The sequence below is a fragment of the Microcebus murinus genome, chromosome 6 (genome assembly GCF_040939455.1).
Source record: "Microcebus murinus isolate Inina chromosome 6, M.murinus_Inina_mat1.0, whole genome shotgun sequence".
In the NCBI taxonomy this organism is placed as follows: domain Eukaryota; kingdom Metazoa; phylum Chordata; class Mammalia; order Primates; family Cheirogaleidae; genus Microcebus; species Microcebus murinus.
Genome location: NC_134109.1, coordinates 29,820,804 through 29,847,701, shown reverse-complemented (window position 1 = coordinate 29,847,701; position 26,898 = coordinate 29,820,804). Strand labels below are relative to the sequence as shown.

General features: G+C 36.2%; 1 protein-coding gene across 8 annotated transcripts in view; it reads left to right on the top strand.

The window, feature by feature from the left end:
• SIPA1L1 (signal induced proliferation associated 1 like 1) overlaps positions 1–26,898 on the top strand; it is a 350,098-nt gene that overhangs the window by 237,136 nt on the left and 86,064 nt on the right. For all 8 annotated transcript variants that reach the window (XM_012756105.3, XM_012756102.3, XM_012756107.3 and 5 more), the window contains one exon: positions 19,913–20,087. In XM_012756105.3, coding sequence (XP_012611559.1) covers positions 19,913–20,087 — 175 coding nt within the window. The remainder of the gene's footprint in view (positions 1–19,912; positions 20,088–26,898) is intronic.

Sequence of the window (26,898 nt, the reverse complement as noted above, 5' to 3'; positions counted from 1 at the left end):
CAAGATGCAGATGACAGGATAATCCATATAAAGGCAGCAGAAGGGAACAAAATGAAAAATTATTATCTGAAAAATTCACTAGCCAGAGTGTTACCCACATTCTGCTTGGAGTAATTGGAGCATATGGGCTAATTTTATAGATATTGTGTTTATATATTCTTACTTTAATTCTTTCTTTTAGCCTTTCAACCATATTGCATCCTAGCAGTGGGTGGGAGTAGTTTTAACATTGCATTAAAAAAATTCCTACAAAATAAAATTGGTCCAGGTATTGAGTCTCATTTTGTGAACAAATCTTGATAATATTTTCTTAATCAAAAATTCCAATTTTATTACAGCAAATTGAAATCCGGAACATCAGTTTCAGTGTATGTTTATTCTTTTAATTCGGGCAATGAGAATGTATAACAAACCAATAGTTGTATGTCCCTTTTCTAAACTTGCTTTTTTCTATCCATTTTGCTTTTCATAATGCAGAGCTAATGTCTATTCCTACATTTATTTAAAGAATGCTGTGAGTATTCATGTTTATAACATGAAAATTTGAAGCACTTTGTATGCTTCAAAACTGTGGTTCCTAACTGCTGGACCCCGAACTGGTATTGATCTGTGGCCTGTTAGGAACTGGGACCCACAGCAGGTGAGTGGTGGGCCAGCCATCAAAGCTCCATCTGTATTTACAGCCACTCCCCATCACTGCCATCACCACATAAGCTCTGCCTCCTGTCAGATCAGCAGCAGCATTAGATTCTGTGTAGGGGCTTGAATCCTACTGTAAACTGCACATGCGAGGCATCTAGGTTGCACGCTCCTTATGAGAATCTAATGCCTGATGATCTGGGGTGGAGCTGGGTCGGTGATGCTAGTGCTGGGGAGCGGCTGCAAATACAGATTATCATTGGCAGAGAGGTGTTTTTTGTTGTTTGTTTTGGGGGGCAAGGCAAGCGTGAAACGAGGTTTATTGAGAAAGGACAAGATAGGTTTATAGGGCAAGAGCCAGATACATTTGCCACAGAAGACAAATGGGGCCCCTTGTCATAAAAAAAAAAAAAAGGAAGAAGAAAAAAGGCCTAGCAGAGAGGTTTGACTGCACAATAAATGTAATGTGCTTGAACCATCCCAGAACTACTCCCCCACCACCCCTGATCCGTGGAAAATTTTCATCCATGAAACCGATCTCTGGTGCCAGAAAGGTTGGGGACCCCTGCTTTAAATGACTACTGATACATAAACTTTTGTTTGGGGGGCTATTTTCCAGTAAATACTCTGAACATTTTAGAAGAGTGATGATTAGGTTCAACTTTATTCTCGTTTTTATTACTTTGTTTATCCTGAATAGTAAAGACAGACATTGATAATACCGTCATACATGTAACATCTAAATATACATTAAAACAGAGTATTTTATATAAAGGATTTATTGCTGTTTCCCTTGTTTTACCTATATTAAATTAAAAATTAATACCCCAATTACATTTTATGGGCTTTCTGCCACATTTTGTGCCCTCTGTTAGTGATTATAAAATGGTGAACTGCAGATGATGCTGAATGTGATGAATGCTTTATGGTCCCATCCATGCAAGGAAAGATGAGGATACTATAATGAGTTGAACTTAAAGCTAAATTTATTTAATTCACAAAACTGGCCATTATTCTGAAGTTATGGCCTTCCTATTCTTGGGAGTATTAAAATATTCCTTCCTTCATAAATTATTAATGATAATAAATGATGGTTGTTTTCCTTAATGCCTTTCCTAGGCAGGATTAAAAGTTGGCAGTCAGAATCAGTCTCTTCAATTTTACTTTGGAAATAAGTGCCTTACATATGTTATCCCATTTAACAGGGGTTTTATTATTAGATAGGAGATTTTCTAGGCGGTAGAATCTAGAAGTTTAAAGCGAGCTGTTCTATATGAGCAGCTCCCTATCTGAACTAAAGGGCACCAGCTCTGGGCCTCTGCCTTTTCCATCTCCACACACAGCACTCAGAGCCAGGATTGTGCTGACATAAAACAGATGACGTGCATATTTAGGCTTCTAGTCTGGGGAGTAATTTTTTGGTAGGAGATCTCATTAATGCCTTGGAATTATTTTGAGAAACTGATTATTTTGGTGCCTTTACAAATACAGATTTTAAAAAGGAAATGCTTATAAGTGCAGTGGATTACGCATATGAATCATTGCAAAGCATTTTTAGTTTCCATCTGTGTCGTCATATTTTAAAATTTCCAGCTTTATATATCTTTATATTTAAAGAGATTCATATATTTAAAGAGATTCATACCAGGAGACTGGACTCACTAAAAGGAGCTTTCAATCTCCCTTTAGGTTTTATTTAAATGATTCTTTGATATTTTTTCTATTCTTATTAAATGACTTACATAATTATGCTTGGAAGAAGAAAACACGATTTGTTTGCTATATTGTGGCATTTTGCCTTCCACATCTTTGGGGCTTTATTTCATTTTACTACTATGAAAAGCTAAAATGAACAGGAGAACAAATTAAAATTTTGTCTAGAAAATGTAAAAGAAAACATTGCACAAAAATCTAATAATTTGTTTTTTATTTGTCTTGACAATGACATATGGGGAGCTGAAGTAGGCATTTCAACTCCTGAAGAAATTCATTTTGGAAAATGAATGTATGCTCTGTGGCTTCTCCAAGCTTTCTCCTTCTTCATGCCTTTCTGGGTCTGTCACTATTTATTGATGTCCATTTTTGTTGTTATAAAAAATGGCAGTGAGACCATACACTAACCTGTCTATATTTTCACGCTGGCAAGAATTTAGAGCACTTTGTGCCTGAGAAAATTTGTATGACCTCTGGATTTAGTTTACCCATCTTGTTCCTTGACCTTCATTTACAGTATTAGATAACTGGGGGTATATCTCATGATAAAGACAAAGTAGATAAATGTATGTTTCATTACTGTAGTATTCTGATCACTCTACTGGCATCATCTGATTTAATCCTTACAGCAGCCCATGTGGTAGGTCCCAGTTATTGGCCTATTTTATGTTCAAGGGTATTAGGCTTATAGAAGTTCTCTGTGCCATTTTTCTTCCTTCTCATCTCTTAGTCGTCCTAAACACTGGATACCTATTTGCATAAAACTACTTTTCTTTTTTAAGATTTGCAGATTCCCTGTACTTTTGCATATCTTGAATTATTTTGATTCTTAAAACTATGCAATAAAGTACTCTTTCATTATCTAATCAACTATTTAATAATATGACCATTTCAGTTACTTTTAAATTGCAATATCAGAGCCATTTTTCTTCAATAGTCATTTTAAAAATGCCTGTATCTCATTTATTGTGTGCAAGGGTCATGGAAAATTATCATATCAAGCCCTGTTTTTTTGTTGTTGTTGTTGTTTTTTATTTCAGAATATTACAAGGGTACAAATTTTTGGTTACATGAATTGCTTTTGTACAATTTGAGCCAAAATTATAAGTGTGCTTATCATCCAGATAGTGTACATTGTACCTGTTATGTATGAATTTACCCATCCCCTTGCCCCCTCCCACCTGCTTGATTTCCATTGAGTTTTACACTCATTTACATATGCACATTTATAAATATGTGCATACGAGTATTGATCAATGAGTTCCAATTTAATAGTAAATGCATGTGGTGTTTGCTTTTTCATTCTTACAATACTTCACTTAGATAATGGTCTCCAGTTCCATCCAGGTTGTTATAAAAGGTATTAGTTTACCATTTTTTATGGCTGAGTAGTACTCCATGGTATACATATACCACATTTTATTAATCTACTCATGTATTGATGGGTACTTGGGTTGATTCCACATCTTTGCAATTGTGGATTGTGCTGCAGTAAACATTCAAATGCGGTGTCTTTTTGATAAAATGAATTTTTTTCCTTTGGGTAAATAACCTGTAGTGGGATTCCTGGATCAAATGGTAGTTCTACTTTTAGTTCTTTGAGGTATCTCCATACTACTTTCCATAGAGGTTGTATCAGTTTTTGGTCCCACCAGCAGTGTATGAGTGTTCCTTTTTCTCCATATCCACGCCAGCATCTGTTGTTTTGAGACTTTTTAACAAAAGCCATTCTCACTGGAGTTAAGTATTATCTCACTGAAGTTAAGTGATGTGGTTTTGATTTGCATTTCCTTGATGATTAGAGATGTTGAGCATTTTTTAATATGTTTATTGGCCATTAGTCTATCTTCTTTTGAAACCTTCTGTTCATGTTTCATCCACGTTTTAACAGGGTTGTTTTATTCGTTTGAGTTCTTTGTAGATTCTGGTTATTAACCCTTTATTCCAGGGCCTCCAAGGCTAAGGTGGGAGGATCACTTGAGCTAGGAGTTCGAGGCTGCAGTGAGCTATGACTGTATCACTGCACTCCAGCCTGGGTGACAAAGCAAATCCCTGTCTCTCAACAGAAAAGAAAGAAAAGCAATATTATATTAACTGTTGATAGTAAGACAATAACTTATTCATAGCCCTTTACATGCATTATCTCATTTCATCTTTATAAACATCCAATGAGAGAGCTTCTATTATACCTGATATATTTTGCTTACTTTCATAAGTAGTAAGCATGACTGTTTCAAATCCAATAAATGTTTTTTGGGTACAACTCTTTGCAGATTGTTAAATACTGCAGAGAATATATAGGCTACTAAGACACAGTCCTTATCCATGAAGGAGCCCGGGTCATAAAGTTTTGTAATGGATGTCAGGGTTAATATAGTGAGCATAATAAGAGAATTGCAAACAAAGAGCAGTGGAGGTGTGAGCCGGTGGGGACATGTTATAATTGGTAGCTGGATCAGAATGAGATGGGCCTTGGAGGGGAAGAGGATTTCATCACGCCAGAGAATAAGCAGTGGGGTGGTCCAGACTGAGAACAGTGAGAAAGAACAAAGCTCAGAAGGACAAAAGCCTGCAGTGTGTTCATGAGAGGCGGCAAGCAATCCAGCTGAGCAGGAGTGTGAGGCACAGGTAAGGGAGTAATAAAAATAGATGATTTTTATTGAGCAGTGACTAAGCCAGGCACTGTGTGAAGTGATTTATTTGAATTACTTTAATTAAGCTCCAGAATCTCCTGATGTATGTACTATTATAGTTCCTGTTCTGTGAACACTGTGCTATGGCACTGAGGCACAAAGAGGCTGATCGCAGGTTCTATGGAAGCTGGTCTTAAATGCAGGCACTGAGACTCCAGAGCTGGCATTCTTAACCAATGCACTCTACACACCAGCCTCTTTCTCCTCCCGATGAGTGGGAGAAGAGACTGGAAAAATGGGTCCCAGCCTTATTGCTGCAGATTGCAAGGCCCAATATTCAGCATAACTTGTTAAATCCAAATAAAATTGGAGTAGGGCTGGTTTATAAATATTTAAAGTACAATTTCCAGTTTGCAGTAGAGAAAATTGGTAGTCCTGTTTTCATTAGGAAATGTCAGGTTTCATGTACACAGTAGTGATTTTGCCTAAAAGGGTATTATCTCCAGATGTTTGTTAAAAATGCAGAGAAATGAAGGTATTTATTTGGGTTCTCAAATTTTCAGAAAGTTACCTTTCAAGTTATTGAAGTTAAAGGGGAAAATGGTCATATTTAATTAATGTCTGTAATATGTATCTCAAGAATGGATGTAAGGAAACAATGTTTATGTGGTAATGAATAGCACTGACCCTTTGATTAAGGGCATGAATAAAATTCTTTGCTGACTTAGCCTTTTCATTGCCATGTTGCATTATTTCATTGTAAGGATAAATGAGTTTGACCAGCCACTTTCTCTTTGATTCAGACAGCTAGTTTTGAAAAATGGCCCATAGGGGAAATATTTTGTCCCAAACTGATTCTCTAAAATGAAGCTTTGGCAGAATAATTGCCATTTTTAGAATTTTAATCTTCTCTTAGATTGTGGTATTAGCTAATGTATGGTTAGAGTTCAGATGGCTCCCAAACTGGTTCAAGACAACTCATGGACCTGCATGTAGTTTCTCAGGAAGGAAATATTCATGACAGCCATCAGGTCAGGGGGAGAAGGCAGTGGCACCCGCAGCTTTACCTTGTCTGTTCATAAGTAGTGATTACTCTGCACTGGCCAATCCCTGTTCTTTTGCCTGGCTGGGGCTGGAAAGGATGACAGGATGGAGCTCTTTCCATTGAGAAGATTCTGTGATTAATGTGACTGATAGCATTAGCATTGGAAGACACGGCGCGTCTGCATGCTGTGGTAAGATTGCAGTTTGTAGTGATGGAGCGCTGCAAGACTAAGAGACACGTGCAATGAGAATTCTTTGGTTTACCATCCCAAAAGACAGAGTAACTGATGGCAGATATTTCTGTCTTCATGACTTTAAATTGTAGATTGTGTTTTAACATAAAAGGTGAAACTTACAAAAATACAAAAAAAGAAAAAGAAACTCTTTCCTGTAGGAGTTACGTTAAAGGTAATAGCTTGAAGTGGTCCAAAAATCAAAGTAGTATGACTGTGTTTACTGTTTCCACCCTGTTCCTTTTACCCCCCCTTTTCTTCCCCATAGTTATCACTTTATTAGTTTCTTATATATTCCTATGTGTCTTTATACATATACCATCAAATATGCATATGCAGTTTTATTTCCACATTTTTTTACATAAAAATAGCATACTGTAGACACTTGCTTTTTTTACTCAGTAATGTAATCTTGGAGATCTTTCTGTGTCAGTACATAGAAAGGTTTCCTGTTGTTTTTTATTGCTGTATAATAGTCCATTGTATTACTGTACCATAGTTTTGTGGGTTTTTTTCATGAGTTTCTCTATTGATGGGCATTTGTGTTGATTTCAATCCTTTTCTATTATAAACAGTGTTACAATGAAGAGTTTTTTCCTGTGTAATTGAAATTCCTCTCCATGTCAAAACAAATCAGGTACATTTATTTATCAATCTTATGCCCAAAAGGAAGCCTTTTATTTTTGTGAGAAATTTTACACAATACATCCTTAGATAAGATTATTGTGTGTACATAGAATATTTCCTTTATATTATGCCAAAGATAAAAGTAGATTAGAATATGTCCATATACTTACATATAAATAATTTTGAAAGTATCTCTGTCAGATTTTTTTTACAACTTTTCTACCCAGTATCCATATGTCTTTTTTTAAAAATGGTTGGGTTTTTGTTAGTAATTCCCAATAAGGATAAATTTTTTAACTAGCATCTTTTGCTCTTAACACTGAATTTTTTTCAATCTCTTTGTCATTCTTTTTGGAGACAATATAGAGATATATCTTCAAGATGAAGTTAAGATAGTTATATTTATGAAGAACAAACCAAAGTGAATGCTGCCAAATGTTAATCATAAGGACTTTTAAAAAGATGCCCAAGGTCTTTACTTTCAGTAATGGCAAAGTTGCTTGTTGCAGAGCAGCCCACACACTGAGAATAAACAGAAAACGCGGACTAAATATTTTTGTAACTACATTTGGATTTGGATTCTGGAAAAATGGAATAATTGTGTTTCTCTCTATTCTACCTGCTAAGTACAACCAACAACCCTGGACATTATGTATAAAGAAAACATAAAATGAATCTGAAAGGTGGAAAAAAAAAAAGCAGACCTGCTAGAGATCTTGGGCTCTGAGTACTGGCAGAGCTGTGAGGTCCCTGGGTTTTCTTTTTGCTCGTATATCCCAGTCTTGGTCTAAAGAAGCCAGCAACCTGGAAATGCCAGTATGCACAGACAAGAAAAGTCCTCCAAAAGTCTGTTCTGTTTAGCCAAATGACTCAGAAACAGGATAACCTTGGAAAGACAGAAAACTTTAAAACAAGAACCACCCTGCTCCAACTGAACACCACAAAAGCCCCCACAGCCCTTGCTCCTCCCCAGCCCTTGCTCAGGTATTGATAGAGAAAACTAGGTGGGGAGCTTGGACTCTCAGCCATGTGGAGTGGTCACACGGCATGCATCGGTGGTATCATAGGAGGCCTAGTGGAGAGTCAGGATGTTCAGCATACCCAGCAATCACATCTCCTTGGTATCAGGAAAAGTCACGTGGAGAACAGTAATTATCTACCCCTTCTCCTCCCAACCAGGGTGGGAGCAGCAGAGACCTAGTAGGGAGTTGGAACTGCTACCTCTCCCTGACAATAACAAAGTGCTCCTTTCCTTTAGATGTCAGTGGAGCCCAAGGGGAACCTGACTTCCAACTCAACCTGGCAGTGTTGCTTTTACCATAGGAGTGGTTATAGAGGAGCCCTGCAAAATAGAGGGTTTAAAAAAAATAAGGTCAAGAGCCTTATAATATCGAAAATGTCCAGATTTGAATTTAAAATCACCACTCATACCAACAACCAGGAAAAATCTCAACTTGAGACAAAATTCAGCCAACATATGCCAACACTGAGATGACACAGATGTTAGAGTTACCTAACAATGATTTTATAATAATCGTAAAAATGCTTCCATGAACAATTACAAGCATGGTTTTGAAAAATGAAAAAATAGGAAGTCTTAGCAAAGAAATAGAAGATATTAATAAAAAACAAATGGAAATGTTAGAACTGAAAAATATAATAATCAAAATTTAAAAATCATTAGATGGGCTCAACAACAAAATGGAAGGGATAGAGGAAAGAATCAGTGAACTTGAAGATAGAACAATAGGAATCACCAAATGTGAATAACAAAAAGTAGATGGGGGGGAGGGGAAATGAATAGAATTTGGGGATTTGGGGAACTATAACAGAATATTTCAGAATTGTGTCATCAGAGTCTTAGAAGGAGAGAAGAAAAAGAGCAGGCCTTGAAAACATTTTCCCAAATTTGAGAAAAGACATAAACCCACAGATTCAAGAAGCCAAGCAAAACCCAAATAGAATAAACACAAAGAAATCCACAGTAAGACACATCATAGTCAAATATCTGAATGCTAAAGACAAAAAATCTTGAAAGAAGTAAAAGAGAAATGACACTTTATCTATAAGAGAAAAACAATTTGAAAGACAAAGATTTTTCATCAGAAACTGTGGAAGCCAAAAGGAAGTGACACAATATTTTTCAAGTACTAAAAGAAAAGAACTGTCAACCTAGAATTCCATGTTCAGGAAAAATATCTTTCAGGAATAAAGGGCAAATTGAGACATTTTCAGAAAAAGGAAAACTAAGAGATTAATTTGTCACCAGTAGACTTACCCTTAAAAAGTGGCTAACAGACATTCTTCAAACAGAAAAGAATAATAACGGAAGAAATCTTGGAAATTCGGGAAGAAGGAAAGGGTAAAAAATACAGGAAAGTACTTTTATTGAATTTTCTTAATTATTTTGACAGTTGAAGCAAAAACTATAACAATGTCTAATGCGTTTATCAAATGTATGTACAAGATTATTTTAAGACAGTTATTTTATAAACGAGGGAGTATATAGAGACTAAAGGGAGGTGAAGTTTCTGTTTCACTCCACTTGATAAAATGTTGACACCGGTAGACAGTGATCAGCTAGATGTATAGATAAAGATTTAGGCAGTTATACCTAGAGCAACCACTAAACAAACTATACTAAGAGATACATTCAGAAACACTATCGATAAATCAAAATGGAATTCTATGAAGTGCTCAAGTGATTCTCAGAAAGACAGGAAAAAGAAAATAAATGAAAAAAGAAAACAAATAAGATAAAATGACAGATATAAGGTCTAATGCATCAATTATTTCATTAATTTTAAATGATTATATCAATTAAAGGACAGAGGTTGGCAGAGTGGGTTGAGAAAAAAGCATTACCCAATTATATGAACTTTAGAAACTCACTTGAAGTATAAGTACAAGTAGGTTGAAAGTCAAAGGATAAGGAAAGATAGACTATGCAAACATGAATCAAAGGAAAGCTATAGTGGCTTAATAAAATCAGATATAGTAGATCTTAGAACACAGAAAATTACCAGGAACAGAAAGGATTATTATATAATGATGAAAAAGTCATTTCACCAAGAAGACATAGCAATCCTAAATGTGTATGTACCAATCGAACAGAGCTATAAATATGAAGTAATAACTGATAAAACTGATAAAGGAGAAACAGACAAATCCACAATTACAATTTGGCGATTTTAACCTTTCAACAATTGATAGGACAACTAGATAGAAAATCAACAAGAAGATAGAACTTCACAATACCATTAACTAATAAAATCTAATTGATATAGAACAATTCACTAACAACAGCAGAATACATGTTCTTTTCAAGTGCAAATGGAACATATGCCAAGATATACTCTATCCTGGGCCATAAAACTAATAGCAAATTTTAAGGAAGTGAAATCATTAACAATGTTTTCTTCTCTGACCAATATGGAATAAAACTGGAAATAACAGAAACATAACAGAAAAATCTCCACGTACTTGGAAACTAAAAAACACATTTCTAAATAACCAATGAGCCAAAGAGGAAGCCTCAAGGGAAATTTAAAAAATGAACATTATACTGAAAATGAAAATACAACATTACCAAAATTTGTGGGATCCAGTTAAAGCAGGCTAATAGAGAAATTTATAGTACTAACTGCTACATTAGAAAAGATGAAATATCTCAAACCAGTAATCTAAGTGCATACCTTACATAACTAGAAAAAGAGCAAAATAAAAGCAAGTAGAAGGAAGGAAATTGTGAAGAGCAGAAATCAATGAAATTGAAAATAGAAAAACAGTATAGAAAATTAATGAAACAAAAAGCTGGATCTTTGAAAAGATCAATAAAATTTAAATTCTGTGACAAAAATTAGCAAATACAATTCAGTAATATTTTTTAAAAAATTATAGACCACGACCTAGTTGAGTCTATTCCAGAGATGCAGGACTGATTCAATATTGAAAAATCAATTGATAAAATCCACCATACTAAACAGGCTAAACAGGAAAAGTCACATTATAGTATCAATTGATACTGAAAAGGCATTTAACAAAATCTGAACTTATTTATGATCAAAAACTTGGAATAGAGAGAAACTTCCTCAAATTGATAAAGAACATCTATAAAAAAGATGCAGTTACCTGATACTAAATGGTGAAAGACTGAATGGATGTAAGGAAAGGATGTATATATACTGTTACCACTGCTATTCAGCATAGTACTGGAAGTTCTAATCAGTGCAATAAAGCAAGAAAAGGTAATAAAAGGGATGTAGATATAGAAAAGGAAAAAATAAAACTGTATATCAAATGACATCATAATCTATGTACAAAACCCCAAGAAATCTATAAAAATTTCCTGGAACTACAAAGTGTGTTTAGCAAGATTGTATGATTCAATATCCACTTATAAAAATCAATTAAAATTTTTCAATGAATATGTGGAAATTGAAATGAAAATATATCCTTTACAGTTTCTCAACAAAACAAAACTTGAGTGTGTATCTAACAAAACATGAGTAGGACTTGTATTCAGACAACTACACAATACTGATGAAAGAAATCAAAGACCTAAATAAATGGAGAGGCATACTGTATTCATGGATTAAGAGATTCAGCATATTAATGATGTCAGTTCTCTCCAAATTGATAATAAAATTTAACTTTTTATTTTTTGTCAAAATCCCAGCAAGATTTTTTTGTAGTTAGAGACAAGCTTATTATAAAATGTATATGGAAAAGCAAAGGAACTAGAATGCCTGTAACAATTTTGAAAAAGAAGAATAAAGTAGAAGAAATTATCCTACCTGATTTCAAGAAATATTACATAGCTACAGTAATCAGTACTGTGTGGTCTTGTTGGAGGGATAGACTCGTAGATCAAGGGAACAGAATACAGAAACCAGAAACAGCCCTACACAAATATAGCCAGCTGATTTTTTAGCAAAAGCATAAAAGCAATTCAGCAGAGGAAGGATAAGCTTTTCAAACAATGCTGGGACAATTGCACATCCATAAACAAAACAATGAACCTTGAGCTAGACATCATATACTTATACAAAATTAATTCAAATGGATCATAGATCGAAATGTAAAACTATTAAAACATTTCGACAAAAACATGGGAGAAAATCTGTGGGACCTTGAGCTTGGTGAAGAGTTCTTAGACATGACACCAAAAACTTGATCCAGAAAAAACAAATTGAGTAATTGGAGTTCATCAAAAGTAAAAATATCTTACAGTACCTTTTTCCTTGGACATTTGCTGGTAGGTAAGAGGTTTAGGACTTCAGTCCAGTATCAAACAGCACATAAAATGTTAGGAGACAAATGACAATTTTTAGTGATCAGATCAGAGCTTGGGAAACAAAATAACAAAAAAACACCAGAATTCAAGGCTCATCAGAGAACTTGAATCTGTTCTCAACAATCAGATTGAAATTATAGAACTGAAAACATAACCTAAAGTTAAACACATCTAAATGTAGAATGTTTAAGAGCGTATCAGACACAGCAGAGGAGAAAATTTTGACAAGTTACCAGAAAAGTTGTAACTGAAGAGTGGAGACAAGAAAACATGGAAAAATACAGAAAAATGCCTCAAAGCCATGTGAACCAGAGTGAAATACATAGATACTTGAATTTCTAGAAGGAGAAGAGATATTTATGCATTATTTGAGAACAGAAGCAATATTTGAGGAAATACTGGTAGAGAAATTCCCCAAACTGATTAAAAACATGAATTAAGACAATCAAGGGGTTCTGTCCACCCTACGCATGATAATATAAGGAAAATCAGATGTCATCCCTTCAGAGTAAAAATTACTGAAAATAAAGGAAAAAGAGAAAAATCTTTAAAATAGCCGGATTAAAAAATACCTTCAAAGAAGAAAAATAAGATAATTGTCTGTTAAAATTAAACATTTGCTGGGCTGTAAAGCATAGAGAAAAGATGGAAGCCAGAAGACACTTCTGAAGTGCTGAAACACACAATGAATTTTACCCCCCTCCCAAAAAAAAATTCTTAAAAATGTAGGCAAAACTAATTTATAGGAAAAAAATTAGGGCAGTGGTTGCCTGAATCTGTTAGATGATGTAGGGATGGACTGCAAAGGGCACTAGGAACTACTGGGGTAATGGAAATGTTCTGTGTTTTGTTTGTCAGAACTCATTACGTTGTGTGCCTCAAACAGATTCAATTCACTATTCAGAAATTATGTATTAATAAGTTGATTTTTAAACTGAAGGCAGATTTCTGCTTCTGGCCAAGATTAAGTAAAGGGGACTGGATTTAACCTTCCATCTGAAACTACTTAAAAACTAGACAAAACAATGAAACAATGGTTTTTATGACATTGGACAGCAGGCAGTGAGGGACAGTGATGTCTGGGAGGCAGGAGACAATGAAGTGAACCCTAAGGTTGCACCAGCTTTCTGCCTGAAGAGTTTCCAGGCTGCAGCACAGGGAGGGGTACCCTGAGTTGAGATTGAGACATGAGTCCAGGCAGGCCAAAAGGCTGGAGTTCCCAGAGCAAAGAGAGTATCGGGGAGGAGAGAGAAAATTGACAAGTTACCAGAAAAATTGTAACTGAAGAATGGAAATAAGAAAACGTGGAAAAATACAGAAAAATGCTTCAAAGGCATGTGAACCATATTTTCTGTTCCCACCAACCAGACTGGAAAACCTCATAATTCACATGGCATTGGGTGGAGTTTCAGAATGCTTTTGCCTCAGAGGTGGGGCAAAATCATCTTAAAGCTAATTGCTGCTCTGGTACAACCAAGCAGAGTTTAAAAGCAAGAACTGAAAGAATCAAACTATCTCCAAATAATTTAACTGTGTTCCAGAACGAAGCTCAAGAATATTTTATAGCAATACAACGATATCCAGCCCCCAACAAAGTAATATTCATCATGTCTGACAGTCAGCTAATCATGTAATCAAAAATTACAGGCAGGAAAGTATGGTTTATAATAAGAGGGGGGATAAACCCAACCACAGAAGTCACACAGATGTCTTTTCATATGTTCAGGAAGCTGGAGAAAAGATTGAACATACTAAGTAGAAATCTGGAAGACATAAAAACGTTCCAAATCTAAATTATAGATATGAAAACTGCAATGTCTGAGATGTAAAATACAAAAATACACTGATAGCATTAACAGCAGATTAGACATTGCAGAAGAAGGAATTAGTGATCTTGATGACATAGCAGTGGAAACAATTCCAGTTTAAATACAGATGAATTGAGAAAAACAACAAAAAAGGACAGCATTAATGTGTTACAAGACAACTTGACCTCACCTAAAATATATAGAATTGGAGTGTCATCAGAGGAGTTATGAAGTGCCTGAAAGAATAGGAAATAGTAGTTCCAAATTTTTCACATATGATGCAAACTATAAACTCACAGATCCAAGAAGCTCAATGAGCTCTAAGAATAAGAAACATGCAGAAAACTACACCAAGACACATCATAATCAAATTGTTTAAAACGAGTGGTAAAGAGAAAATCTTAACAGCAGCCAAAGGGAAAACTCTTGAAAGGATCTGCAGAAAAGAGGATATCCAAATAACCAGTGAACATAGGAAAAGGTACATGACTTTTTTAGTTAATAGAGAAATGCAAAATAAAGCACAGTGATTACAGTTCTCAGACTTTTAAGTCTCATAATTGCTTTACCCTTTTAAAAAAGTTACTAAGGACCCCAAAGAGCTTTTGCTTATGCAACTTTTTTGTGTTTATTTACCATATTAAGACCACAATGAAAATTTTAAAATATTGAGTTACTAATTCATTTTAAAATAGCAACAATAAAATGATTGCATGTTAATATAAATAACATTATTTTGTGAAAAGATTTCTAAAATGAAAAAAAATTAGTGCAAAGAAGGGTATTGTTTGACACTTTTGTAAATCTCTTTAATGTCTAGCTTAATAGAAGGCAGTTGGGCTCACATATGTGCTTCTGCTGTCAGTCTGTTGCAATATGTTGTTTTGGTTGGAGTAGATGAAGAAAATCTGGCCTCACACAGTTTATGTACTTGGGAAAGGAAGGAGTATTTTATGACCCCTTCAGATAGCTGTGGATATTTTTCTTTGATATAACACCAAAACTCAACAAATGGTAGTTTCCTGAACTACCAGTTCTACCAGTTCTACACTAGCAGTGTAGAATCTGCAACCATATGAGCATACTCTGTTAAATTAAAAATTCATTAGCTTTCATGCACTTATGAATGAGGCTTTTACTCATGCATGATTTTTATAATTTCATGCATCGGTCATTTGGAAAATATTGGTTCTCTTATGCAGATTTTGTATGTGTTGACTCATTTTATAATAATGAAAATATTCCATTGATCTTTAAAGTGTTGGGAAGCTCTGGAGCTCACAATGATAGGTACAGCTTTTCCAGACTTCAGATCTTCCTTTAAAGCTTGCATTTTATTATTGGCAAGAAATACTGTCAGTTGTTTTTCCTAAAGTAACAGGCTCCCTTTTTTTATTTTTTATTTTCAGGACAGTATCTGCCAAATATGCAAGTCTGAATAATCATAGTTTGTCTGTTGGTAGTTCAAATAAGAATTGTGTTTTTATTATTTATTACTGCTATAAAAAAGTATCCCAACTTGGTGCCTTTAAACAACACAAATTTATTATCTTACAGTTCCTTAGGTTAGAAATTCGACATGGGTCTCACTGGCTAAAATCAAGATGTTGGGAGGACTGTGCTCCTTTCCAGAGCCTCGAGGGGTGAATGTGTGTCCGAGCCTTTCCCAGCTTCTAAAGGCTACCCACATTCCTTGGCTCATGGCACCTTCCTCCATCTTCAAAGCCAGCAGTATTGCATCCCTCTGACCCTGCCTCCATTGTCACATCTTTCCTGATCACTGTTTTCTGCTTTCCCCTTTTAAGTACCTTGATATCATTGGGCTCACCTGGATTACCCAGGACACACTCCCTATCTGCTGATTAGCAAGCTTAGTTACATCTGTAACCTTGGTTCTCCTTTGCCCTGTAGCATTTTCACAGGATCCAGGGATTAGGATGTAGATATCTTTGGGGCTGAGGGTTGCTGGTGATGGTGGTGATTATTCTATCTACAACACAGTCTTCTATGAAAAAAACTAGTTCATCTTGCAACTCAGTTGTATAGATGCTTTTCCTTAAGGTCTCTATCAATCATAAAGTAGTTTAATAGGCAACAAGTGCTTCATGCATACTCCCCCATTTCATCTCATAGACTATTAAAAAATGTATACTAAATTGTCTATCTAGATTTAATAAAAATTAGCACTTTATTGCTTTATCAAGGACATTCTTAATTGGATTTTTATTTGGGAAAGGGGGTGAGTAGACAGCAGTGAAAAAGAATGCAATAAGTACTGGTTCAGTTGGGTGCCACAGCTTTGATACATGCTAAGGTGCCAGCAGTTTGACTCACAATCAGCATACACGTCAGTGGAAAATGCCAAATAGCCTCTTAATGCTACCATGAAGATAGTTCTGACATCATGCTCCCTCCCCCAAAAAGGGTCTCAAGAGTTCACAATTCACACCTTGAAAACTGTTGCACAGTGAAATATCTCATTGTGACCATTTAAAATGTCTAGATTAAATTAGAAAATATTAAAGGTTTTATAAGGATGTAAGACCTGGGCTGTTCTCATGGGATGTGCTGCCCCAGTGGCCTTCCTTGGGTGTGACACCAGGGAAGATGGGGTGAAATGCAAGACTTCTTACGAGGTCTCTGAGAACTTGACTGTTCAAATCTGTTTCTCCTGATAAAGGGCTCTGACTTCATCATCCACCTTTCCAGGAACTCAGGGGCATGTAAGGCAGGTTGCAGTGTCTGTTTCTTTGATTCTGTGTTAAAGTGCTTACTCTATGAGAGGAAGAGCAAATTTATATACCGTTGGTTTGCAGCTGTGGGAGCACACATTAGTTTTGGTAGGTGTTTGAAAGATACTTTACTTTGTTGAGATTCAAGACCTTCATCTCAAATATAACCTTTGTCCTGTCGGACTGACCATCATCACTTTTTATAAATACAGACATTTGTTGAGTGCCCAAACACTTCCATCTGTACTCCATATGAATAGTTTATGTGCAAGCATGGAATTATAGAAACATTATTAAATGACCCAGAGATTATCCATAGCAAAATCCTAAACTTTGGATAAACCCGACATGTTCCCAGGATGGCTTCTAGTGTCATCATAACTCTGTTTTGAACATTATATTAAAGTATTATATATTCATGTACAAAAACCCTCACAGATATGTTTGTGTTTCTCAAAGAACAAAAAAACACTGTATTATGTAACTTCCTAACAATCCAGAATCTTCAAACCATAGCTTTAACTACATTTACATTTGCTCCTTCCCTTGGAATGTTCCTTATTACTTTTACATAACTCCTCCTTAACAACTTCTCATTCTGGCAAGGAACATGATTTCTAACTAAGGATTGTAGGGGCCTGGGTTCAGAGAATGCCACCTACCTTTGATTTAATTGGAGTAGAAATCAAGTGTACAGTCATATTGTCACCTTTGAGGATACAGCAGATGACACTTGGCACAGTTTCAAACCAGAGGAAATTTAACATTCTGATGAGTTTTCCTAATCCTCTTAAAAGGAGCATTCATTCCCTTCAAAGCCAGCGAACCCAGTTTGTTCTGTTTGCAGGTGGAACTCACTAGCATATGAGAAATCAGTCAAAAGAACAGGCACATTGTCCTTGGATTCTGCTTGTCCAGTGCAGGGGGAAGTATTCCTATCTTCTTTTGAAGCAAACTCTTTTTTAATATAAATGAATCCTTTTGAATATTGTACAGTGAAATCTTTGGCTTGTATCTAAGAAATTTTGAATTGGCACCCACAAATTCAGTGTCACCGCAGTGCTTTCCATTGATCAGGGTGACTTTTGTTTTGCATCGTAGCATGTGAAGGCTGATGTGGAAGACACAGCCAGACAACGTATAACTTAAAGCCCCTTCCTTTCACTGGATTGCTTTATCTCTTTGTTCTCCCTGGAGTGGGGAGTCATATAATGACCAGTCCTGGGATTTGGCTGTATTGAGACCTCTTTTGTAATAGACACAGAAACTATCATTACCTTTTTATTTGTTGAGACATAATAGGGCACTCAGCTGACTTCTAAAGCCAAGGTGAAGCCTGTCCCTTGGTAGCATTCCCCTCCAAGCATTAGCTACATGCAGGCATTAGAAGCAAGCCAGCAGAGAAAGAGGTCAAATGTCAGTGGTGTGTAGCAAGTTTTACCCTGATTTTTGTTCTGTTTTGTTTTTCCTTAGCGTGGTATATAAAAATGAACTAAATCTTGAATGTATTCCTGTTAATAATTAAAATGAAGTAGAAGTAACAATAATGTCAGGTTGTGCTATTTTAAAAATTTTCCAATATCAGTCTATCTAGTTATTTGCAAGTTTCAGACTTGGAATTTTATCTTCCACCCACCGGAGCAGGTAAAATAGAGTCCGTGCTGTGTAGTTACAGTAAGTACTCCAGGAGCTCTGCTCTCTGTGGCTGTTGAGCTTTCTTGTCAACTGAGCAGGGCGCAGTGTAAGCAAAGGCTTCCACCCGTGCCGTTTTCTGTCATCTCTGTTTTGAACCATTTGGTTTGGAAAGTTAACAAAGGTAGTTCAGATTCATAGTCCCTTCATGTAAAATGGCAGGGATTGGGTTTGTTTCAAAATTCAGAAATTTTCAGATTTTAAAAGGGTATTAAAATACATATGCCATATAGTAATATTCCCAGTGGAATCCAGGGCTATACCCCACAATCAAACACATTAATATTTATTCAGGGGAAGTATGAATATTCACACAAAGAGGAATACATTTAAAATACTAATGTCAGCCCTATATCAAGTTTTGCTGCCAAATGTGTTTGCTTAAATTTGGTTTTTACCTTTCAACTTCAGAATTGCAAATAAGAGGTTGTAGACATATGGTGCAGTGATAGAAGTAGAGCAAGACAAGCCTGGTGAGTCCTGGTGACATTTGATGGAGCCGAGTTCCAAGACAGATGACTTGTGACCTGGTGTCTCTCTTACTGGACTTGTTGCTTTCTCTTCCATTCTCTGGTGTGCCCCTTGCTTCTCTGTCAAATGGGTGATGTTTGCCTTGTGGGCTGTTATGAGGGTAAGAAGTTAACATAGTGTTTGGCATATAGTAGGTATTCAATAAATGTTGCCTATTAAAATTTCACCTCTTCCCTTCCTCTTTTCCTTCTGTTAGATCAGACCTTACTGATGCAGTGATTGCAGTGAGTCCCACTCTGGAAATAGGAATAAGTGATAAGAATTGTCCTAATGTCACTGGAGAATTCAGTCTAAATTTTTATGTCAAAAACTCATTTCTTGTTAAATGACCAGTACCACCTTAAAAGTGTTTGCAAAATGATGAACAGAGGTTTTGATTGCTTTTATAGCATATTTAAATTTCTTGAATGCTTCATTTTAACTGTATTTGAGAAAGAAATACATTTAATATCTTGGAAAATGGTGTTGAGATAAATCTTTTATAATTTTACAAACTTTTTTTTGCAAAAGTATTAATGAACTTTTCGTGCACAACAACTTGTTTTAAACTGTGTTTTATAAAGTGGACCTCTGCTTTTAGATTCACAAAGACCTGGCTTTAAAAGGGGGAGATCATAGAAAAAGAATTGCCTTTCATTATCAGACTATTTTGTTACAGTCTCATTTTGTACTTTGTAATCAATTAAGATTATAGAGTATCAACATTGTTCTAATGATGCATGATCTTGACATACAGGAAATTTTAATTTATTTTTGTGGCCTTTTCTCTTAATTCATGAATAATATAGATGCTTGCTCCACTGTATTTTTTGGATCAGAGACAGAAGAATTCAAACAGGAGGATTTCAAAAGAAGAAAGATGTTAGTTGCTTCCTGAGCATGTGCCCTGCAAGACCTTATTAGGTTTTAAGTGGGACAAAGTAGATATGCCTGTATTTATATGTATCGCATTCCTGCCTTACAGCTGAACTACCAGCAGAAAGTAGGCATCATGTACTGCAAAGCCGGACAGAGCACTGAAGAAGAGATGTACAACAATGAATCAGCTGGCCCGGCCTTTGAGGAATTCCTTCAGCTACTGGGAGAACGAGTTCGGCTTAAGGGATTTGAGAAATATCGTGCACAGCTTGACACCAAAAGTAAGAAATACTTATACCCTCCTACTAGGCATATTTTTCTCCTGCTGAGTTGATGTGCATTTGCTAAATTATCCGTAAAACAACATTGCCATTTATTGCAAAAAACTGCTGGCAGTTTGGGAAGAGAAGGCCAGAGAGGGGCAATGTAGTGCCAGAACCGTTGAAGATCATTATCAAAGTAGCTAGAATTGGACTGTAAAAAAATAATGTTATCATCAGTGTGGATAGAGTAGGGCAATGGACACAGATCGTACAGAATTGCTGCTGGGTAGCATTGTATGAATTTCGTTGCATTTAGCTGAATGTCAGGGTAATGAAAAACTCCAGAAACGTATAGCCATCTGATTGTAAGCCCTCAAAATTTTGACTTTCATTAATTCATTTCATAATCTTCATCCTTGTCTATGAAGTCGGCCTTTGCATGGTTTTCTTACTGATGTTTGCATTCTTTTAATATATAGGTTGTTTGTTTCTATTGTTATTGTTCATAGTCTAACTTAATCTCTAAGAACATAGGCTTGTTAGCTTTGGTATTAGTTTGGCTCATAAAATGAGCCGACGAAAAGCACACAGTGAAACAATCTGTTTAGCTATGGTGCATGAACCTACAAGGTTGTCCACTGCCATCCCCAAGTTGTTAATAAAATAGTTACGTTCTCAAATATCTGTTTAAGTTAGAATATGTTGACTGCTGCTGCAGGTCTACATGGAGGCAGTTTTAAATTTTATCTCAAGATCCATCCATAGACACCTGTGACCTGTTTTTCTTTGACAGGGTCTTTGGATTAGCACATCTGTATTGCAGTCTATAGTAATCTCTCTGATTTTCTGTACAGGAAATTAAATAAGGAGTTGAGTCATGAAAACAGAAAAGCATTCATAAACTCCAGTGCAGGGAAGAATTTCCTGTTGCCATGGTTTTGCTGTTGCCAACTTGGAAACGACATGCAAGAGAGACTATTAAAATCCATAAATAGCCCTAGCCCCTTAAATATTATTTTAACATTCTATACTCTGCTTGCAAGTACATAAAATGTTAAATCTCAATATGCCCTTAAACTTTTTTTAATCCAAATATTCTGAAATTGACCCTGTATAAATTCACTCATGTTGTCCCATTTTGTTGTGCTGTATAAATTATCGTCACCACAAAGAACTATTGAAAGGATCTGGAAAGAGAATGTGTAATAAGCCCCGTGATTCTATAAATGAATGGTCCAATTGGGACTTGATGAGATTGTGTATTATTTCTGTGTATTTACATATTCCCAGCCACCTCTTGATGTTGAAGGGCAATAAGAAATGTGTAGCTAGAGCATAGTTCAGCAATGTGGCATCTAGTGAGCAGTGGAATAAGAAAAGTCAGTTCTTTGTGAACAGTTTGCCCCAATATCCCCACCAGTACAAAGACTAGAAGGGGGATGAGCCTCGATTAGCAAACTGCCTCCTGCCTCCAAACTGTGGTTTTAGAATTATGTAATACATTCAGCAGGGAGGGTTCTTTTTTCTCTGAGCTACTCTCCTTTAAGTAGTTCAACTTCCTGAAGTATATCTAACCTTTTAAGGGACAGCTCCTGAAAAGGATTCACAGACAAGTGTCCTTTTCTGTCCTTTCAGGGTGTCAGATTTCTTAAAATGAGTAAAAAGTAGGAAAGTGTTTTCACTCTAAAGCCCCAAAGAAAGCAGCATGCAAAATTATCTCCTTTACCATAAGCTAAAAGGGACAAAAACTAGAGGAGTCCATTATCAGCCTTGTCATTTAAACCCATATTAAAAAAATAACAGACCACCAAAATAGGCAAGAGACAGCCCCTGCACAGCCCTGCAGCCTCCAGCACAACCAGAGATAAGACTTTGCTCTGTGTGCTGTGATGTAATCTTACCGCATTTTATCCAGCTTTATTTTGTGTCAGGAAACTTTCCTTCAATATAATTCTTTCTTCAAAAAAAAAAAGTGTTTTCAAGAACAAATGTTCCTCAAGGATCATTGCCATTGTAGATATCACTTGAATCTGTGGATTTGTAGTTCTCATCAAATTAAAATACTTTTTGCTCTTTCTTTCTTTCTTCTTTCTTTCTTTTTTTCTTTCTCTCTCTCTCTCTCTCTCTCTCTCTCTCTCTCTCTCTCTCTCTCTCTCTCTCTCTCTCTCTCTCTCTCTCTTTCTTTCTTTCTTTCTTTCTTTCTTTCTTTCTTTCTTTTTTCTGTCTCACCTCCCTTCTTTCTGAGCCTACAATTACACATATTATATCACTTACTAGTGTACCACAGGTTAATGAGGCTTTGTTCATTGTTTTTTTTCCAACCTTTTTTTTCCTCTGTGCTTCAGTTTGGATAATTTCTATTAATATGTCTTTAAGCTCGTTATGTTTTTATTTTCTTCCCTAGTGTCTGAATTCATTGTTAATTCAACTCAGTGAAATTTCCATTTAAGATACTGTATTTTGGCCAGGCATGGTGGCTCATGCCTATAATCCTGGCACTCTGGGAGGCTAGGGCAGGAGGGCGCTTGAGCTCAGGAGTTTGAGACCAGCCTGAGCAAGAGTGAGACCCCATCTCTACTATAAATAGAAAAAAATTGGCTGGGTGTGGTGGCGTACGTGTGTAGTCCCAGCTACTCGGGAGGCTGAGGCAGAAGGATTGCTTGAGCCCAGGAGTTTGAGTTTGCTATGAACTAGGCTGGGAGACAGAGTGAGACTCTATCTCAAAAAAAAAAAAAAAGATACTGTATTTAAAGGCCAGAAGTTGCTTATATCTTCCATTGTCTCCTCATTAGGTTCATGCTGTCCTTTAAATCCTTGAACATGTTTATAATAGTTGTTTTAAAGTCTTCATCTGCCAATTCCATCCTCTGTCATTTTGGGTTTTTTTGTTTCAATGAAGTTTTCTCCTGCTTTGGGGTACATTTTACTGCTTCACATGTCTGGTTATTTTGGATTAGATATTGGATATTGTAAATGTTTCATGGTTGAGTTTTGTTTGGGAAGGCAGTTAAATTCTTATAGAACAGCTTGATTCTTATGGGTCTTGTTTTGAAGCTTTGGTAAAGCTTACCTAGAGTAGCCTTTATTCTCTGTTTAAGTTAGCCCTGCTACGAAGGCATGACTTTCTTGCCCCTGAATACCTGCATAGTCAATGAGATGTCTCCACTTTGGCTGGTCAGAACTCCAGTGTCTTCCAAACCTGTGTGAACTATAGGAATTGTTTGGCTTATAATTCTCTGGAAGTTGTTCTTTCCTTAACAGTTTTTCTTTGCTTGGTTTTTGGAATTTAACTCTGTCCATGTGCAGCTTACTATTCATCCCAAAACTCAAGGAGACCCCTATTCAGGTGTCTGAACCTCTTTCACAATAAGTTTTCCTTCTTTTTGGTATTCTTCCTGGCAAACAGCCACTCAGACTTCCTGAACTCCAGTCTGTCTCGTCTTCTACCTCCAAAGCCCTGCTGTGTGCCGTTGTCTCAGAAGTGCTCAAGATAGAAAGCTGAGGGGATCATAGGTCTGATCTCCTTTGATCCTGTTTTCTCAAAGATCACATACAGTGCTACCTAGCATCCAATGTCTCAAAACAGTTCTTTTCATGTATTTTGTTATTTACAGTAACAAGGTGGGTACTGTATCGAGTAGTTTGCTATGGCTGAAAGCAGAAGTCCCAGATACTTTTGATATATATATGCCATCTTGTTTAATTCCCACAAACTGCTAGATACCAATTATCCCCATTTTACAGAATTGGCTTCTTTAAATTAAAAAACATGCCCCTGGTTAGACAGCAAATAAGCATCAGGGAAACAGAACAGATCCTAGGGGTATGGTTAATGAAGTGTTCAGAGAAAGCATAAATATAGAATTAAGCACAGTGAAGACGCAAGCCCAGCCTTTTGCCTATGTCTTCCCCTCTGTCAATTCTAGGGCCAACAATACCCAAACCATCTCATGAGATAGCTCTGCTTGTTACATATTATGTTGATATTCATAATATGTGATATTTTGGTACTTCTGCAAAGAAGAGAGAGGCCAAGGAAAGGAAGAATTGATGGAACTATTGAACCATTTCGCCTTTTCCCCCAGTTATCTCTGCAAAATCCATTCTCTCATCTCAGAAATAGGAACTTGTAGCAAACAAACAAATTACAAATAAATACGTCACAGGCTGGAAAAATTCTGCAATGAAGAAATTTTCAGTTGGGGATTTTTTTCCTCCTTTTTTTGTTTTCTTATTTGGATGACTTAAACTCTAGATAATTACCATTCCCTTACACTATAATAAATACAAAAATAAACTTCCCACCAAGCAGTTTGTTGTTTGAAAGCTGGAGACCACCCTCAGTTTAAGCTATGCACATGGATTATTATTTGGGAAATTATTTCCTGACCAAGGCTTGTCAGGTCATTACACAGGAGACTTAGAGGCCCTCTGGAAAGCATTCCTTCAAAGACCTGCCCTCATTGGCTTGCTGCAATATTCGTGAATGCTTCTTACCTCCTCCGTTTTTCAGCAGGGTTACAAAGGCAGTTGAGATTCAAGGTCTTACGGGAGATGTAAGACTTTTCATTAAGAAAATAAATCCTTCTTTATTTTGAATATCGAGACTTTGATATGGAAAGGGACAACTAACACTGCTTAAGTACTTTGTACATGCAAAGGGCTATGTGGAGTTCTGCAGACTGACAACTGAAGAAAAGGATTCTTTTTAAGGCAATTCTACACAGTTTACCTTAACTACACAAAATTCTAAATTCCAGACAACATACTTATTGAGCATCTTTTCTGAGGCTAGTACTGTCATATGTACTGTTTCCCTTAATCCTCGCAACATTCAGAATATTGAAGAGAGAAGTGAAGTGACTTGTTTGTGGTCTTTCAGCAAGTGACACCATTGGCATTCAGATTCACATCATCTTACTTTCAAGTTGGGAATCCCAGTAATTACAGGTATCTTGCAATGCTAACAGAAAGTAGAATATGGTAGCAGCTGACTCCTAAGTACCAGCCCCACACCATTTCTGTCCTTTTCTCCCAATATTTTAGCAGTTTTGAGAAACCTTGAACCTCAGGTGCATACCCATGCACAATCACTCATTACCTGAACTAACACAGTATAAATTTGCCTGCCATAGCAAAGGGTAGTGCTATAGACTCGTCTTGGTCCCATGCTCATTGAAGTAAAGTAACCTATCTGATCATGGCTAAACATACATTGATTTAAAAAGTTAGCAAATATAGTAGATGCCAGGGCAGGTAGAATTCTTGACTTCCCCCAATACTTCATTAGAGAGTAAGAGAGATAGTGCCACCAGACCCGAAGCCTGCCTCCTCTTGAACACCTGCCAGTGTTCCAGAAGTGACTGCTTGGCCCCTGCTGTGCTTCTGAGCTTTGGCTTCTGCATCCCCAGACCCTGAGGCAAGATTGACTACATATCAGATCTGTCTGTATCTGACTGCACCATGGGGATCTCAAATACATGGTCCCCAGCAGCCAGCTGACTTGTATACTATTTCAAACTATAGACAAGAATCAGACCCATACCCTGTCTCTGATTTTGTCTTGCATCTGATGGGTTTTGTAGTTGTGAGGACTTTAAAAACTAAGCTTAAGCTTTCTTATTCTATTTACTTTATTAGTCATATGCATTTAATGAATGAGATTACTTTTCCTTATGTTCATAAATATTTAAAACAAGGAACTTTCTGAAAATCAAATTACATACGCTTGTTTTCCTTCATCCAGCTTTTCCTAACTCAAACATATCCTTTAATGACCAGGAAGTAGTTATATGAAAGTTTAATTACTTTTTCCTCATTCAAATGCATGCCTTACCATCCAAGCTTTCAACTGCCTCAAAGCAAAAGAGTTGAGCCCACAGAGAAGTCAAGGATGGTTATGACGTTGGCTGTACCTGAAACTGCTCTACAGATTTACTAACATGTTCATGTCACTTCAAATAGAAATGCTTAATGTAGGACATTATCACTACTCTATACTTTTTCAGAGCAGCCTAGAAGAATAAACTTATTCTTCAGTGTTTTCTTATTATCATCTAGTTTGAATATGAGAAGTTTTACTTTCTATGTGACTTAACTGTAAAGTACTCACCATAGTAGTGGATATATATGCCACTCACTGATAGTGTAATTTGGAGGTGGATCAAGTGATTGTCAAGGTGACCTATATAATGCCTGAATTTACTTTTTAAGTTCTGAAGCTCCATACAAATATACAATAGCATTAGCATTTTCATCCTTCTTTAGCAAGTATATTGTCCCTTTAGAAATTATTCTTTAACCAGATAAAAGAGCATTTTTTCACTTTCCTAATTTTTATTTTCCTCATAGTCATCCTATTAAAACTTTCATGGTTTCAGGGTTTCATGGTCAAGAGAAATGTAATAGTAACATTGGATGTCTTATTCTTTAGAAATTATAGCAAACATTCTTTTTCCATTCTCCCTGGTAAAGTTTAGCAACTCTATTACGTGCATAGGTATTTCAGGATTTTGGAATTCCTTCTCAGAAAGGAAAGTTTCATTGCTTTGGCTCTAGTTTCATCTCTGAAACTTTTGAAACTGTTTTTAAGCTGCTGAAAATTATCCACAAAACTCTGGTGTTTCTAAAGGTCCCCAGAAGATGGCTGCTCAAGGAGCCTATGTCGTCATATGAAATGAGGCATGCAGAGGAAAGAGGGGGGCTGAGGGGAGAAAAACAGGGTCTTTGGGTTGCCTTCCATAGCATTTTCTTCCCTGGCAGTAATCCTTCTAGAATTAGACAGACGTACAAAGCAAAATGTAATAAATGAATGCTGGGTGACAACCTT